The sequence below is a fragment of the Clarias gariepinus genome, chromosome 9 (assembly GCF_024256425.1).
Source record: "Clarias gariepinus isolate MV-2021 ecotype Netherlands chromosome 9, CGAR_prim_01v2, whole genome shotgun sequence".
Taxonomy (NCBI): Eukaryota; Metazoa; Chordata; class Actinopteri; order Siluriformes; family Clariidae; genus Clarias; species Clarias gariepinus.
Window position 1 is genome coordinate 7,638,378 of NC_071108.1, and position 15,413 is coordinate 7,653,790.

Consider the following 15,413-nt stretch of genomic DNA (forward strand, 5'->3'; position numbering starts at 1 on the left):
TTTTTTTGCAAAAACATCTTCAGATATCGAGATATGATATTTTTGTCAAACCACCCACCTGTTTTTTTAGTGCTTATAAAAACATCACAAGTTTCAGAGTTTTTAATCTTAAACTCACACACACTTTGTTTGTTAAAACGCAAATAGTTCACATTTCCAAATAAAAGTCAGTGTAAATATATATAGCAAAATTAAACAAATAAAACGCACAGTGAGAACTGTGACATACTTCATTCACTAAAAACAATAATAAAGTGTTTATTTGGACTGAGAGTGGGTACATATGAATTTAGTGTCATAGATTTTACAAATGAATAACAAATTGAACATCGAAAAACGAGAAACGATGTTTAGCATTTACTGTATATGACTGGAAGATGAATATCTGCAACATTATATTAATAATTTTGTATTATTAATAAATAGTTTTTTTTTATATTGTATGGTATTGTTTGATGGATAGAAATGAACAATGTTACAAATATATAGTAATATGTCGCAAACTATTATTAGATTTTTTTTTTTTTACATATTTTCTTTCATGCAAATGGTCAGGTTTAAGGCTTTGCAAAACAAAGAACGACCCTGTTTTTTTAAATCCCTTAATAACTGTTGTTATTAAAACTATGCTATTGTATAGCATGTTTCGATTTTAGAACATATTGCAGCTATGCATACTAACTGCACAACTGTGTGAAAAATAAACAAACAAACAATCAAACAAAAAAATAATAATAAACCCTGTCCATAGTTGAGGCTAGTTATGAACTGGAGTGATATCACTGAGGTTGAGGAACTGTGAGATTTATTTACACCACATGGCTGGGAATGCTCATGATTCTATTTCTGTTTCTGACAATACAGTAGTTTTATAATTTTATATGAATAAAATAGAATAAATTTAATAAATAAATAGATAAATGGATAAAATCTATATCAGACACAGATCATGCACCTGCATTAAAACCCATTATATCTGTAATATTCCATTTATTTTGTATAAGCAGCAGCACGTTATATTGTAATACTGATTGCTATACTATATGGCCAAAATTATGAACACCTGACCATCACACCCATATGCTAGTTGAACAGCCAATGTCAGATTTGGTCCATATTTGCCTTTATAACTAATAGTACCATGCAAAAGTCTTGAATCAACTCTCATTTTTTCCTATTAAATTAAATTCAATTAAATTATGTAGATTAAAAAACACAAATGGGAAGAAATGTGACAATTTAATGTGACAGGCCGCGAAGTTACAACAAAGTAAAGATACAACAGATAAAATTGGTTATTTACAACCTCAGCAGCAACCTTGTTTCCCCTCTCGTCTAATCTCCGCCTTGATCATCCATCATCATCTGCACCTGTTTCTCACCGCCTACAGTTATATACAGTTTGTTATCCTTTATGCTATCTACTTTTTATACTTTAATAATTCATAATTCACAGTGCATCTTAACAAAAAAAAAAAAAAAGAAAACTGCTCAGGTAAAGGGAATGGACTGAAAATGAGAGCCAAAACCGTGGTGAAAATAAGAGCCTAAAAAGTCCTAAAGAACTATTTCTCAAGACCCCATTAAAAATACAAGAAAGGCTGGCTCTTTGTGAGCAAAATATGAAGAAATGAGAGCTGCCTCAGGACTTCTGCACAGTACTTTAGCTGTGCTCATTCGTCCATAAGAGCATAAGTGATGTCAGGCACAAGTGATATCAGGTGAGGAGGTGCAGTTAGCTTTCCAGTTCATTCCAAAAGCTTTCAGTGGAGTTGTGGTCAGGGTTCTGTGCAGGACATTTGAGTTCTTCTACTTTAAACTCCAACCGTGTTTTCATTGAGCTTGCTTTGTGGACAGGAGTTGGAACAGGTTCAAGCTCTTGAATTCCAGTGAAGGGAAATTGTAATGCTACAGCATTCGAAAATAGCAGCAGTTTGTTGAAGTCCAACACGTGGATTTAATGTCCAGGTATCCGAAAACTTTTGGTCATTTAATGCTTAGAGTAGGTTTCAGCTCTAAATCACAAACAAATCTAATTTCTTTAAAGTGAACTAGTAAATGTAATGCATAAACTCCAATCATTCATAACACCAGAATGGAAAAAAATTATGCCCTGTATTGTATAGGACTGCTGTGGCCTTTCGGGCTCAGATCCTTTTTGTGCTATATGTTCGAGGGCAGAATCTCTATGAATTGATTGTTTCGTCTGCTGCATCCTATGTGTGCTTGATCAGATTGGAATCTGTGGAGTTTAGAGGCCAGGTTGGCAGTCTTGGCCTCTTTGCCTGCTGGACCTTGTGCAAGGCAGGCTGTGGTACACTAAGTTTCTATTGCGACCATCCTTCAATTTGTGCTGAATTGGCTTTTTTTTGGTGCGATCTAACTAGAGAGGCTAGCCTTTTGTCCACATGGGGACGGATGAGCCTTGAGCGCCCATGATCCTGTCACCAGTTTACTGGTATATAATTAATAATCAGCGTTACTGTGTTAATGTTTTGTTATGTCAATGTTATGGTTGATCGGTGTATAATGAGATGAGCTGTAGTTAAGTTAACATTCCTTTACTAAACTGCACATGATCACCAGCAATTACTAATTGTTGTAATCTACTCCATAGTACTCCATGTATATGGAGTGCACTTGCAATCAGAAGTGAGCATGTTATTATAATAAGGTTTCCATTAATGTAATAATTCCTCTCACTCCTTGTCCCTCTGGCTCATTGTGATTAATTACTGAACAACATGATATGACAAGCTCTCTCCGAACTGGGATTCGGTATCTCTGTACCATGTATAATAGCCTCTCGGTAATTGTGCATTTTGCTGCGTGGTGCCATTGAAGTGCTGGAAAAGAAATTGAGCATTCTCTCTCTCTTTCTCTCTCTCTCTCTCTCTCTCTCTGCTTTCCTTCAGGCTCAAGTGGCTGAAATACTTAGCTTTCAAGACTTAACAAAGCTTGATGACAGAATAAACCAATAAAAACAACATCTGTACATAATACAGCCTTAAAGTTTCTGAAAATAAGGATAATTGTTGGCTTTTTAAAAAAAAAACTCCAAACAAATCCTTACTAAATTACACAGGAAGTTGTGTTTTTTTTTTTTTTTTTAGACATTTCAACAATAACCGTAAGACATAACAGACTTCATGGTTTTATAATATTCAGAAAAGCAACCAGCTAGAGTCTGCTTTATCACTACCACTACACTACGACTGGAATGGTGGAGGATGGAAAAAGGATTTGGAAACAGAACCACACAGAACAGGAGAAGAATACGTCGCCATACAGTCCTTGTACATTTCTTTACATAGTGTCTTTCACACCTACATGCTCGTGCTCCGCTCATTCGTTTTGCTCGCACGTAGGCCTGATTTTCATCTCTGTGAATTTTAGGGAGTACTGCAAACCAGTCCAGGAGTACCACTCGATGCCATCGGCGTAGGACGAGTGCTGGCCGCGGAGGTACTGCCCGTTCAGGTTGGACATGTGGCAGTTGCGGTACCACCAGGCTCCGTGGTAGAAGGAGGCACAGTTGTTTTCCGAGTGATCGTTGTCCTTATCCTTCGTGGTGAACTTCATGCCATTATGTTTAAGCAATGAGTCACCTAAAACAACAGAGAGAGGCAGGTTCACTGTGTGAAACACTCATCCTGAGTCAATTTTAGAATTATTGCCACCTTGCTATAATAGAGGAATTATATAACCCCATACTATTCCGCCACTGTCTTGTTTTGTCATATATATCAACTTGCACTGTTTGTCAGACTTTTTTGTCTACACATTCTCATCCCCAATAGGTCTTTACAATGCTGCATTGTACTGTGTTTAATGAGATGGCGTTTCGTAGGATACTGTACAGTACTTTACTAGCCACAATAAATCTGAATTGGATCTAATGAAACAGAAGTGAATGACCACCTCGGCAACAGCTTCTTTCCTTAGGCAGTCAGACTACTCAATACACTGCTGCTTCCCAGCATCCACCTGGTCTAATTAAACCCTTTCCAACACTCACCGGAGTTTGATCATCTCTTCAAAACAGTCATTTAATATGCGTCAGTGAGCAAACTTTTTACAAATGTTCTCCTGATCTAACCAACTGCATGACCATGTAGACTACAACTGGTATCTTCAAACTTGAGCATTGGAATAAAAGTTATAAATATGAGATGCAGGAATGAGTAGGGTTTCCAAAGAGTGTCTCTTAAAATCAAAGAGTTCAAAATACCGAAATCTTTTTAAATTCATGGGTCAGTTGGCTCACCTGACATTCTTGTTATAAAATAAAGACAATGGTGCTGTGGCATATTTATACTCTGGTGTTAAAATGCAAAGAACTTAGGCACAGTTCATACTGTAAAAATTCACAAGTCTGAAAGTTTATAGTTTATTAATTTGAATTTCCATTATTTCTTAAGGGAAAATTTGCTTTGATTTATTTTGGAATATGAGCCCACTTCCGGGACGAATTATGCTCGTTATCCAAGGTCCCACTGTATATGTGTATATATACTGTATGGTCCTACTGTATAAGTTAGGGATATTGTGAGAGACTTACTGTAGTGGATGTCATACATATGGTGTTTGTTTCACTTTAGACATTTTTAGGAATTGTATTTAGGTGATAGACACACCTCACTTTGTGTTTTCCATGTAGTGTCTCATTGTGTACTGATGTGCCTTATATTGTGGCCAATCCCTAAAGACAACCTTTTTCAATGTGGCATCAATTTCAACATTCTGTGGGTATAAAAAGCTGGTATTGTCAGTACGTCATTCCAAGTTTATCATTTAAACAGCCATGAACACATGACGTCACTTAACGGACGAGCAGCGCCACCTGGCCATGGCGCGCCTTCAGGTCGGTGGCAGGCAGTCAGATGTTGCTCGTGAACTTGTTGTGTCTCAAAGTGTCATCAGCAGACTTGCATCAAGACACAGAACTACTGGCAGAGTTCATGACAGACCCAGGAGTGGAGCCCCACACGTGGCAGACAACTCGCAACAATGACCAGTACCTGAGGACCTATGCACTCAGACATCATTATGCAACTGCCACACAGATGCAGGCCGGTTTACGAGATGCGAGGGGTACTAGGGTTTCCAGACAAACCATTCACAACCGACTCCATTACTTTGGCTTGAATGCCAGACGAGCGCTGCAGGTGACTCCACTGACACCAAGGCTTAGGGTTGGGGTTAGGGTTAGGGTTAGAACAACATCATGAATAACATCATGAAGCTAGTGAGGAGCATGAGTCGTCGCTGTCAAGCTGACATAACGGCAAATGGTGGAAACACCCGCTACTGACATTGTCAATTTTTGCTGATTGGGGCTATCCCTGTTATTGTCTAAATTTTTGGGGTAATATGTATTAAACTACTGAAAGTGGTGTTTCTTCTCATACATTATTAATAATATCAAAGGGAACTCTAACCTATTTTATTCAAATTTAAAGCAAATAGGAATGTACCTGATGTAAATAACAATACCCCTAACGTATTGTGAGTAGTGTATAGCTAGAGAGAGATAGAAAGAGAGAGAGAGAGAGAGAGAGAGAGAGAGAGAGAGATAGAGGGATTACGTTAACTGAACAAGAACGTTAACTGCCTTTGACCATGTTTAGTTTCCCTGAGGAATAAAAATGGGGTTTTGTGTGTCTGAGAAGTACTATGCAAAGGTCAACCTTATTATAGGCAAAAAAGTGTAACAAATAATGTATGAGTTCCTACCAAACAACACATATGCAAACTCAAAATACCTGTACTAGGCAGCTATACTGTATATGCTTATATCAACTTTTTTTTTTTTGTCATTTAAACAGTGAGTCCAATACTGGTCATGCAAACGCGGAAAGAGGCATAAAAATGAAGGATGGAAGAAAGGACCAGGAAAAATTTCAGCAATAACGCCTGTTTATTCTATTTATAAGTAGTTTATTACAAATCCAAAACACAGGAACCATGCATATGTTTGAGTAAAACATTTGCCAGAAATGTATAATGTGGAGAAAGATAATATATAGATTCATGTAAAATGTCATAAAAAATGTGCCAGATCATCTACAATGACAACTGAAATATTAAATGAAGAAAGAAAAAAACCCTTTGGGTTAATTACCCCTTAGGCACCTAATCAAAGAATTAACAAAATGTAATTCATAATCAGGTGTATTATTATTATTATTATTATTATTAATAATAATAATAATAATAATAATAATAATAATAATAATAATAAAACAAGATTAATTAGTGCCAGCCTAGCTAAATTTATATATCATCTAAGTAAAACCTTCCCAGCAATGTGAAAACAAGCAGCACACTATGCTGTGGTACTATGTACAAATGTACAATGTACAAATTCACAAAAAAAACTAGTAAGGCTCTGAGGCTCTTGGACTCCAGCAAAAAAAAAAAAAAAAAAAGCAGTAAAAGTCATTATCAACTCATCGCGTGCACTGACAGCTCCTCCATGAAGTCACCAATAACCCAAGCGTACACCCTGCAGGACTTGCTCACCAAAGATCATGTCATTGTTTATGATTCCACTATCAGAAAATAAAAAGTTGCCCCAAAAGACTATCCATGGGAGAGTTGCAAGGTTAAAGCCACTGCTATCCAAGAGAAAAAACACAAGCTTTTCTTTTAAAACAAGGTTCATTAAACCATGCATTCTCCTCTCTACCACAGACTCCCGGTGAAGAATACCCGGTCATCAGTCCGTGATCTGAAGCTCAAGCTCAATTGGGTTATGCAGCAAGGCAACAATCTGGAGCACAAGAGCAACTCCATCTCTGAATAGCTCGAACCTAACAAAATTAAAATCAATGCCCTGATCTGAACAACAATGAGATGTCTTGGCAAGACGTGAAATGGGTAAGTCATGCTCTCCGGCTAAATTAAAGCAATTTCTCAAAGAAAAGTAGGCCTGAATTTTTCCATAGTGATGTGAAAGTCATCAAAACATCTTGCAGTTATTGCAAGTTGGCAAAAACAAGTTACCTTCAGGAAATAATCATGATAATTTACTGTTGTTGTTATGTTTTATATTACATAGATAGCACTGGAGGCAAATAGGAGTCCAAATTTCAAAAATACTGCCATTGTCTGCTGTGAGCAGGGGATTAATTGGGCCCGAATGACCAGAACCATGTTCCACACCTTTGATACATACAGTGGGTGTAGAAAAGAAACATCTTCCTTTAAATGTTTACATTTTGTTGCTTCGCGGCCTGATTTTTAACATATTTATAACAGGTAGCAAAGAGAATAACTGAGTTAAAAGGATCACCCTCTTTTGTCAGTATTTTGTTGAACCACCTTTTGCTTTAATTACAGCCTTCAGTATACTGGGACAAGCTTCTTTTAACTTTGCACATCTAGACTTTGCAGTATTTGCCCACTCTTGCTGCTCAACGTGAGTTAAATTTGATGGTGACCATTTTTGGACTGCAGTCTTCAAGTCATTAGACAGATTTTAATTGGAGTTTAAGTCAAGGCTCAGGTTAGCCCATGGAAGGACATTCACATTTTTCTTCTTCAACCACTGTGTGGTCAGTTTTACTCTGTGCTTTGGGTCATTGTTATATTGGAAGGTAAACACACTCTTCCTGTTGACAACTTCCTGGCAGATGGTAGCAGATTTTCCTTGAGAATTTTACAGTATTTTGCCCCATTCATTTTTCTTTCTATCCTGACAGGTGCTCCAGTTGCTGCTCCAGAGAAACACCCCCATAACAGAGGGTTATAAAACAGTGAGCTGCATTGGATTTCCGCCAGACATAATGTTTGGTGTTGTGGCCAAGTAATTAAATTTTAGTCTCATCTGACCACTTGAGTTTTTGCAATGCTCAGACATGTGGCCTTTCTTGAGGAGTGTTTTTTTTTTTCTTGCAACCATTCCGTATAAGTCACAGTTGTGGAGAATTTATGATATGGATGTCACATGCACACAATGAATACTCTTCTAGTCATAAATTCCTGCAACTGCTTCAGAGTTGCTGTAGGCCATTTGGTAGCCTGTCTGACCAGTTTCCTCCTGGTTCTTTCACCCAGTTTGAAGCGACGTTTTGATCCACTTACATTTAGGCATTTGGCAGACACTCTTATCCAGAGCGACTTACATTTTTATCTCATTATACATCTGAGCAGTTGAGGGTTAAGGGTCTTGCTTAAGGGCCCAACAGTGGCAACTTGGTGGTTGTGGGGTTTGAACCTGGGATCTTCCGAACCGTAGTCCAATGCCTTAATCACTGAGCTACCCCTGGCACTTCTTAATAACAGACTTTACTGTTTTTGCCTAGGCAGCAATAAAACCTTAATTTTTTTTTTACCCATTTTCTGACTTGTCCTGTGCACAACTGTATCCCCCAAAACACCCCCAGTGGTTTTGCTTTAGTTGCACTACCAGGGACTGAAATGCTCCAGGAAAGCTCTTTCATGCTGAGCTATTTAAAATGACCACAGCTGATCACAGCTGTCATTCAGAAGGTGATTTACTTCACTTTACTTTTTTTTTGTTTGTTTGTTTTTCTTTCTATTTTTTCTGAGTTGTTGGTGCGATATCTCACTAAGATGTTAAAAGTTGCACTCAGTAAATAAAGCTGGATAAAACAAAAACTGTTTCTGTCTTTATTTCAGGCTGCAAGGTAAAAAAATTGAATACTTTTGAATAAGCATATATAAATACTTTTATATACTCATTTTATATAAATAATCAGATTGGTAGTTCATATCAAAGATTCTAGAGTGCTATACTCTATGACCTTTGGTTCATACTAATGTTTTCATTTCATGAGTTGAAGTCTTGTTGATGCTTCGCTTACCTTCAGGCTCGCAGCATTAAGATACTCATTCAACAAATCAGGATGTAATATGGTGTTATATTACTATCAAACGTCGCTCAAGTGAAAAAGAGCATCGCACACACTTTTGTCTCAAAACTCCATGAGCGCATGAGTTATTTTGAGGTGAGTCATTTTCCCTTCTACACCGCTATACTGGGTTTTAGGGTTCCACCACTTGCCAGATCCTACTTTAAACCCTGGCTGTGAGATAACACCTGCATAACGACAAGCTGGAAGCTTTTTTAAGAGCAAGGGTGCCAGTAGTTTTAAAGTGACTATAGGGCGGAAAAAGGTAGAAATAATGTGGAAAGCATTAAAAATCACAGGATCGCTATGTCTCATTACTTCCCATCATACAGTTCAATTACTTTAAATAACTGAGACTGATTAAACAGTGAAACCTATATTGAGTGTAATTCATCACCCCAGACACTGTAGTCTCATTTGGGCTGTAGATTTTTGTCATACATAAGATCCTAAAATATTATTAATTAGCTCATAAGTTTAACAAATGCAGGTACAAATGATTCTACAGTAGGTCAGTAAGCTGTGGTTGTAGGCTATAGTAATTCCTACCCAGGAATGTTACAAAGAGTAGAACAGAATTGACACAGCAGTGCAATACAGGAGGGGGAAAAAGAGTAACGGAGTGAGCCACTCATGTAATGTGCCCTTTTTAAGCAGCGTGATGGACTGCAAGACTCAAGAATGTAATGTGGCTATAAGTGTTCGGCCTCATCTATTCTAAACTAATCACAGCTCTCAGACTGTGCTGATAAAATCAGGCTTTACTGCAGCACTGTGGCTCACACTGGCTCTTTTACTGCAGCAAAGGAGATCGTAGCGATACAGTTATGTCACATCATAAAGAAGAGTTACATGCCATAAATCCCTCTCATGTGCCTCAAGAACTCATCAGTGTGTTTAGTGAGGTGATGAACGATCAAGGTGATGGCATCAGTGAAAGAAAATACATGTCAATGCTAGAGGGGGAAGGTTTTCCATTAACATTTGAGGTCTATTCAATTTTTTTGAACTGTGTCCTCAAATAACCTGAGTTCATCGATGTTGAAGGTGTTGCTAATTTTTTAGATTTAATGCTTCATAAGCTTAAACCAAGGCCAATGAAAGATCATATCTATTGCAATCCTCATTCATTAAAACAGTGGACGTTAAAGAACCTTAGGGGTGCCCCAATGTGAGTCTTATAATGCTTCACCCTTCACTCTGTTTCACTCCTCTTTTAAACACACCTTTTCAGTGTCCATGTAAATAAGGTACAGCTGAGCAGAGCTGGGCAGAGCTGAATAACAAAGCACTGGAAAGTATCTTCTTATATGAGGTCACTTTAAGGGGAAAATGTTATTGCTATCAGTGTGCTATCATCCCGGAGAAATTTTGTGTCCCAAATAAGGTTGTCAAGTGACTACCATTTTACCTATCAAATACTTATCAGTTGGTATTATGTTTATGAGAATATTTTGAATAGAGTAAAATTAATCGTATACAAATCACCTAAATGGGAAGCGCAGTGCCTTATTGGTTAGCACTGTCACCTTATACCTTTACGGCTTGAAGGTTTAAATGTTGCTTCTGATCTGTGCTTGTGGAGTTTGCATTTTTTTCTTGTAATGCATCTTGGGTTTCCTCCAGGTATTCTGGTCCCCCCCCCATCCAGGCCCCTGAGATGGATGGATGGATGGTTGGATGGATGGATGGATGGATGGAATTAACCAAATGTAAATTTAATAAACATAACCTGAGACCTCTTTTAACCTATTCTGAGTTTTCCATTTTCTCTCACCACAACAATTTGCTTCTGTCTAGCAATAAATGCTTAAAAGGCTAATAGAGACCATTTACAATGAGACTATTTCTAATAAACTATTATAATTTGGAATAAGTTAAATAAAGTAAAGAAATGGGTTTAATGATTTTATATTTGTTTATAATAAGAAATACTAGCTCACTGATACTACTAGCTTACTACTAGATACTATATTACAGTAGCTTGTTTTTTGCAGTGTTAAAGGTATTTACAGTAATACACTAATCAGCCATAACATTAAAACCATTAACATTAAGATTTGGGTTTTGGGTTTTCCTTTGTGCCACCAGGCCGGCTGTGGCCCTTTGGGGCATGCCTCTGCAGATCCTCGGAGTGTGTGCTGTGTTGTCTGACACCAGGACTTTGGCCTTACAGTACCGTGACACTGGCTGGGTTGTGGTGTGGAGCCTCCATGGATCAGGGTTGTTTGTCTGGCACATCCCATGGGTGCTCAAACAGACTGGGTTCTGGGGAGTTTGGAGGTCAGGTCAGTAGAATTGGGTTCTTTGCCTGGTAGGCCATACAGTATGTGTGCCAGGCTATGGTGCACTGAATGTTCTGATGCCTTTCTATCATGGTGAGCATTGACTTTCTTTGTCGATTTGTGCTGCATTTGGGTTTTTTGTAGGATCAGACCAGACAGACTGGCCTTTAGTCCCTGTGGGCATGGGTGAGCCATGGGAGCCGATGCCAGCAGTTCTGTCAGCAGTTTTCTGGTGTCTAGTTGGTCATCATGTTTAGGAATGTTCTAACAACAGTAGTACAAGCTGTTTTTTGAAAGCAAGAACTTCCCACACCATATTTGGGAGTATGAAGTATGAAGAATTTGAGTGGAATTCTCCACAAAACACTTTTATGACAATAGCAGTGCATTTCAAAGCAAAACAAATCTTTTTAAGTGTGTATCATTTCATACTAGAACATTTTATTCATACAGTACACCCAATCATCTTTTCTGGCCTATTCGATGGTGACGCACTACATTGCCGTAAAGGACTTTGTGCTGATACTTTGAACACGCTTCAACGCTGAAGCACCTGAATGAAAGAATAAAATCTGAATACGCATTTCTCATGCACTCATTTATGAAAACGTCTCACAATGAATACATTAGAGTAGGATTATGCATGCTTTTACTACAAAAGTGTCAGCATTGCTAACAAGTAAATCGTGGCAGGCAGGCGGAAAAATCCACAAAGAACTAAAGCGCATGTCAGCGGCTCTACAAATAATAAACAGCACATTCAGTCCTCTGTGTTTCCTGATTAAAGCCCTAAGCCACATTCTCTTGGTGTCTGTGTGCTCACAAGACTGAAGCTTATGAATTCAAAGGACAAATTTCACCTTAGATGAAGTTGGCAGGAAGTGGGCGTAGTTGGCATCACAGTGAAATGAGAGGAAAATATACAGTGATCATTTCTCTTCCTGGAATTTTATTTACAGTCTTGTTCAAAGGCTTTAAAACCATCACATGGCCACTGTTACATCTGGGTGAATTTCAAAGTGTTTAAGGTTTTGTCAAGCGAAGTATTTAATAAGTACATAATAATGGTCGATTTTGTTGTTTAATCTACAGAAATAGTGTTAAATCTTAAAGGGTTTTTTGAATAACTTCTTCCGATCCCATTGTATGAGATATCCACGAATGCCCGGTTACCCATGCTTTAGTATACTCTTCTAAACAGGAAGCCAAGGAGAATTATGGGAAACCAACTTCACTATACATTAAGCCGCCTGCTCTTGTCCAACCCCCCCACCGCCCAAAAAAATTTAAACCTCCTGTCCAAACTTCACTTTCTCATTTTGGTGATGTCTGGACTCTGTGGAGTGGACTTCCGTTTCTTGGACACGCTATTATTTGGCTTGTCGAGGACGCAGAACTTTTTCACCCTGAACGTAACCTCAATCTGCCTTTCAGAAAAATTGCATTTCATGGGGGTTCTTTTTTTTCCGAGCCTATGAACCTGTTTCACTTGCACAAAGTAGCGAGTAATGGTGTAGACACCCTCCAGACTGAAGGCCACTGCACACCAAAACAGACACATTTTGTTCATTTGAGAGGTAGCAAAAACACACACAGTTTGATGCACAATGGTGTCTGGGGAGGAAAAAAATCTTCACAGATTTTTGGAGATAGTAGTAGTTGCAGTAATTTAGAAGTAGATGAGTTTGCATTTGTTTTAATCTTCGAAAGCTAGAGAAAGAAAATAGATGTAATTGGATTCATCCAGGTTTTAAGCACTGAAAAATATAACCAGTTGTACTAGCTCATTTAAATGCTTGAACTCCATAATAGAAGAGACAAGAAACCAACAAAAAAAACACGGGGTTGCTCGCAAAATTAATAAGCCTATCAGCTATTTTTAATAAAGGATTTGTTATTAATACCTGTTTTTATAATTTTTATTATTATTAATGATTAAATTGCTTTTCATTAATAAAAAAAAAATTACTACTGCAGAATGATATTTTTGGACTGGCCATAAGTCACATACGCATGTTTTGATGTTAGGTTCCTTTGCTAATTACACAGGCTTTGTACTGTAACAGACAAAAATAGTAAGAATATTAATATAAAGGAATTTGCATGCTCTCTTCGCTGTGCTTAAACAGGTGGTTGATTGTTGTTGATTTTAAATTGCCCATAATATATGAATGAATGTGCCAGGGTGCGTTTCCTCTTTCCCTGCAATCAATCCTGTTCAATGCCCCCCACCACTACTCTACACAGGATAACTAGCTGTACAGAGAATAGAGGGATGGATAGTGATATAAAAGAATATGTAAGAAATCAAAAAAATGGAGCATGCTGTTATAAGAAAATAATAAACATGGGGGAAATTATTTAGTGATTTATGTCCCTTTTAATTGTTAGTTATGGTTCATTAATTTGATCGGTCGAGCGTGGAACAAAGAATGCTGATATTTCCTATAATGTCTACTCGACCATGTTTATACATCAAATCCCATTTCCTAGCTCAAAACTGTTACTACAATACAATTAGGAACACTATCACCAGACATGCCCAAAAATAATTTTCATGGATATCATTTTTAACTTAAAGTATGAAATCTTGTCAATGAAAAGAAAGAAGGATCACTTATTTCACCAGAAGCAGCTTTAATATTAAAGTATGTGAGCTAGATAGCCAATCTATCCATATATATATAATAAAACTGTAAAGTTGGCATGTCCGTACATCAATAATATTTGCAAAAAAAAAAAAAACTGGGGGGGATGTAATATGAGTAATAAAACATATCAAATCAAATCACACACGCAGCAAATCAAAACTTCTGAACCAATTTTAATGTTATTATTTAATGTTTTTTATGTTGTCAGTGGTTATCATTGGTGTATTTGGCCGAGCTCGGTGTTACATAAAGGCTTTGTTTAATCACAATCGGCCCACAGGAAGAGAAGATATACTATTTTTAAATTTAAATGAAAAACCCCCTTATATCATAAAAATATTAATGTTATATTAATTTTCTATTAAGAGAACGAATAAGAGAAGTCAAAACCTGCTCTTCCCCAGGTGAGCTGAATGATAAATTCCACTTGATCTTAAATCACCGGCGCAAAAGATCAGCATAGAATTAACATAGGTGAACTAAAACACTAAACACCACAGGTGCATGTTGCGTCCTGAGCAAATCAGGCACGAGAACTGGAGAGATGCCACCAAAGAAGAACTACAGCAGTAGTCTGAAATAAACACCATAAACATGTGATCTTCCAGAGCGTGAGCACTGGCCTCACAGGTAAATCAAAAACGCAGCAATGGCCGTGTCAGCTGAGACACAGTAAAAAGAAATCAAACAAAATGATTCGATGGTGCATGGAGTGAGGGCATAACCTCCATCACCCCTGTTAGAGTTTTATAAAGTTGAGGGAGCTGGACTGTTTTATAAAGTTGAACTGGATAGTGGTTTTTATAATGATGTGTTTCAGAGTGCTCATGGCAATCTGAAACTGCTCAGCATCCATTCATGTGTCTCATCAAATCTATGCGATCTCTAAAAATGTGCTCTCTGCGTGAGCCCTGGATGGCCAAAGCACCTAACAGCAATCTCAAATACATTCAGATGCAGAACACATGCGTCCATGCAAGGGTTTATATGGTCTTAATTAAATTAATTCATACCTTTACATATACACATTACTGAGCAGTGAAATTCTGTTCTTCTCATACACCGGGGAATATTACCCTCAAAAAGTTGGGGTCAGGGCACAGGGTTAGCCATGATATGGTGCCCCTAGAGCAGACCGGGTTAAAGGCCTTGCTCAGGGGCTCAACAGCGGCAACCTGGCAGAGCTGGGGCTAGAACCGATGACCTTCCAATCAGTAACTCAGAGCCTTACCACGCTGATCTTCCATTGTCCTGACCGATAATATTTCTTTAGCCCGTAATGAAATGATCCAATAATTATCATTCATCTCAAAACATATAATAATATATTATACACATATAAACATGGCTGTGATTAGTTACAGAAGATCATTTGTGGCCACTGAATAACAGCGTTCTTTAATAGAAAAGCAGTTTGCCAATAATTATAAAATAAAAAATGTTTTTTCTTCATTATTGTTGTGAAAAGTGCACAAATAAGGTTATTTTGTTACGTTACAATTAAACTAATAAGCAGTGTAAAATAACAATTACTTATTAATTACATTTATAATTAGACTTAGATTATGTGCAGCAAAAATCAAGTAAGGTATTTCGTT

The 15,413-nt window shown here is 37.5% G+C and overlaps 1 protein-coding gene across 2 annotated transcripts in view; it reads right to left on the minus strand.

Annotated features, from left to right (window-relative positions):
* Nucleotides 1–502: 502 nt before the first annotated feature.
* Nucleotides 503–15,413, minus strand: part of LOC128530787 (fibrinogen C domain-containing protein 1-like) — a 136,077-nt gene continuing 121,166 nt past the window's right edge. For both annotated transcript variants that reach the window (XM_053504914.1, XM_053504913.1), the window contains one exon: nucleotides 503–3,608. In XM_053504914.1, the coding sequence (XP_053360889.1) occupies nucleotides 3,346–3,608 (263 nt within the window). In that variant the 3' untranslated portion in view covers nucleotides 503–3,345. The remainder of the gene's footprint in view (nucleotides 3,609–15,413) is intronic.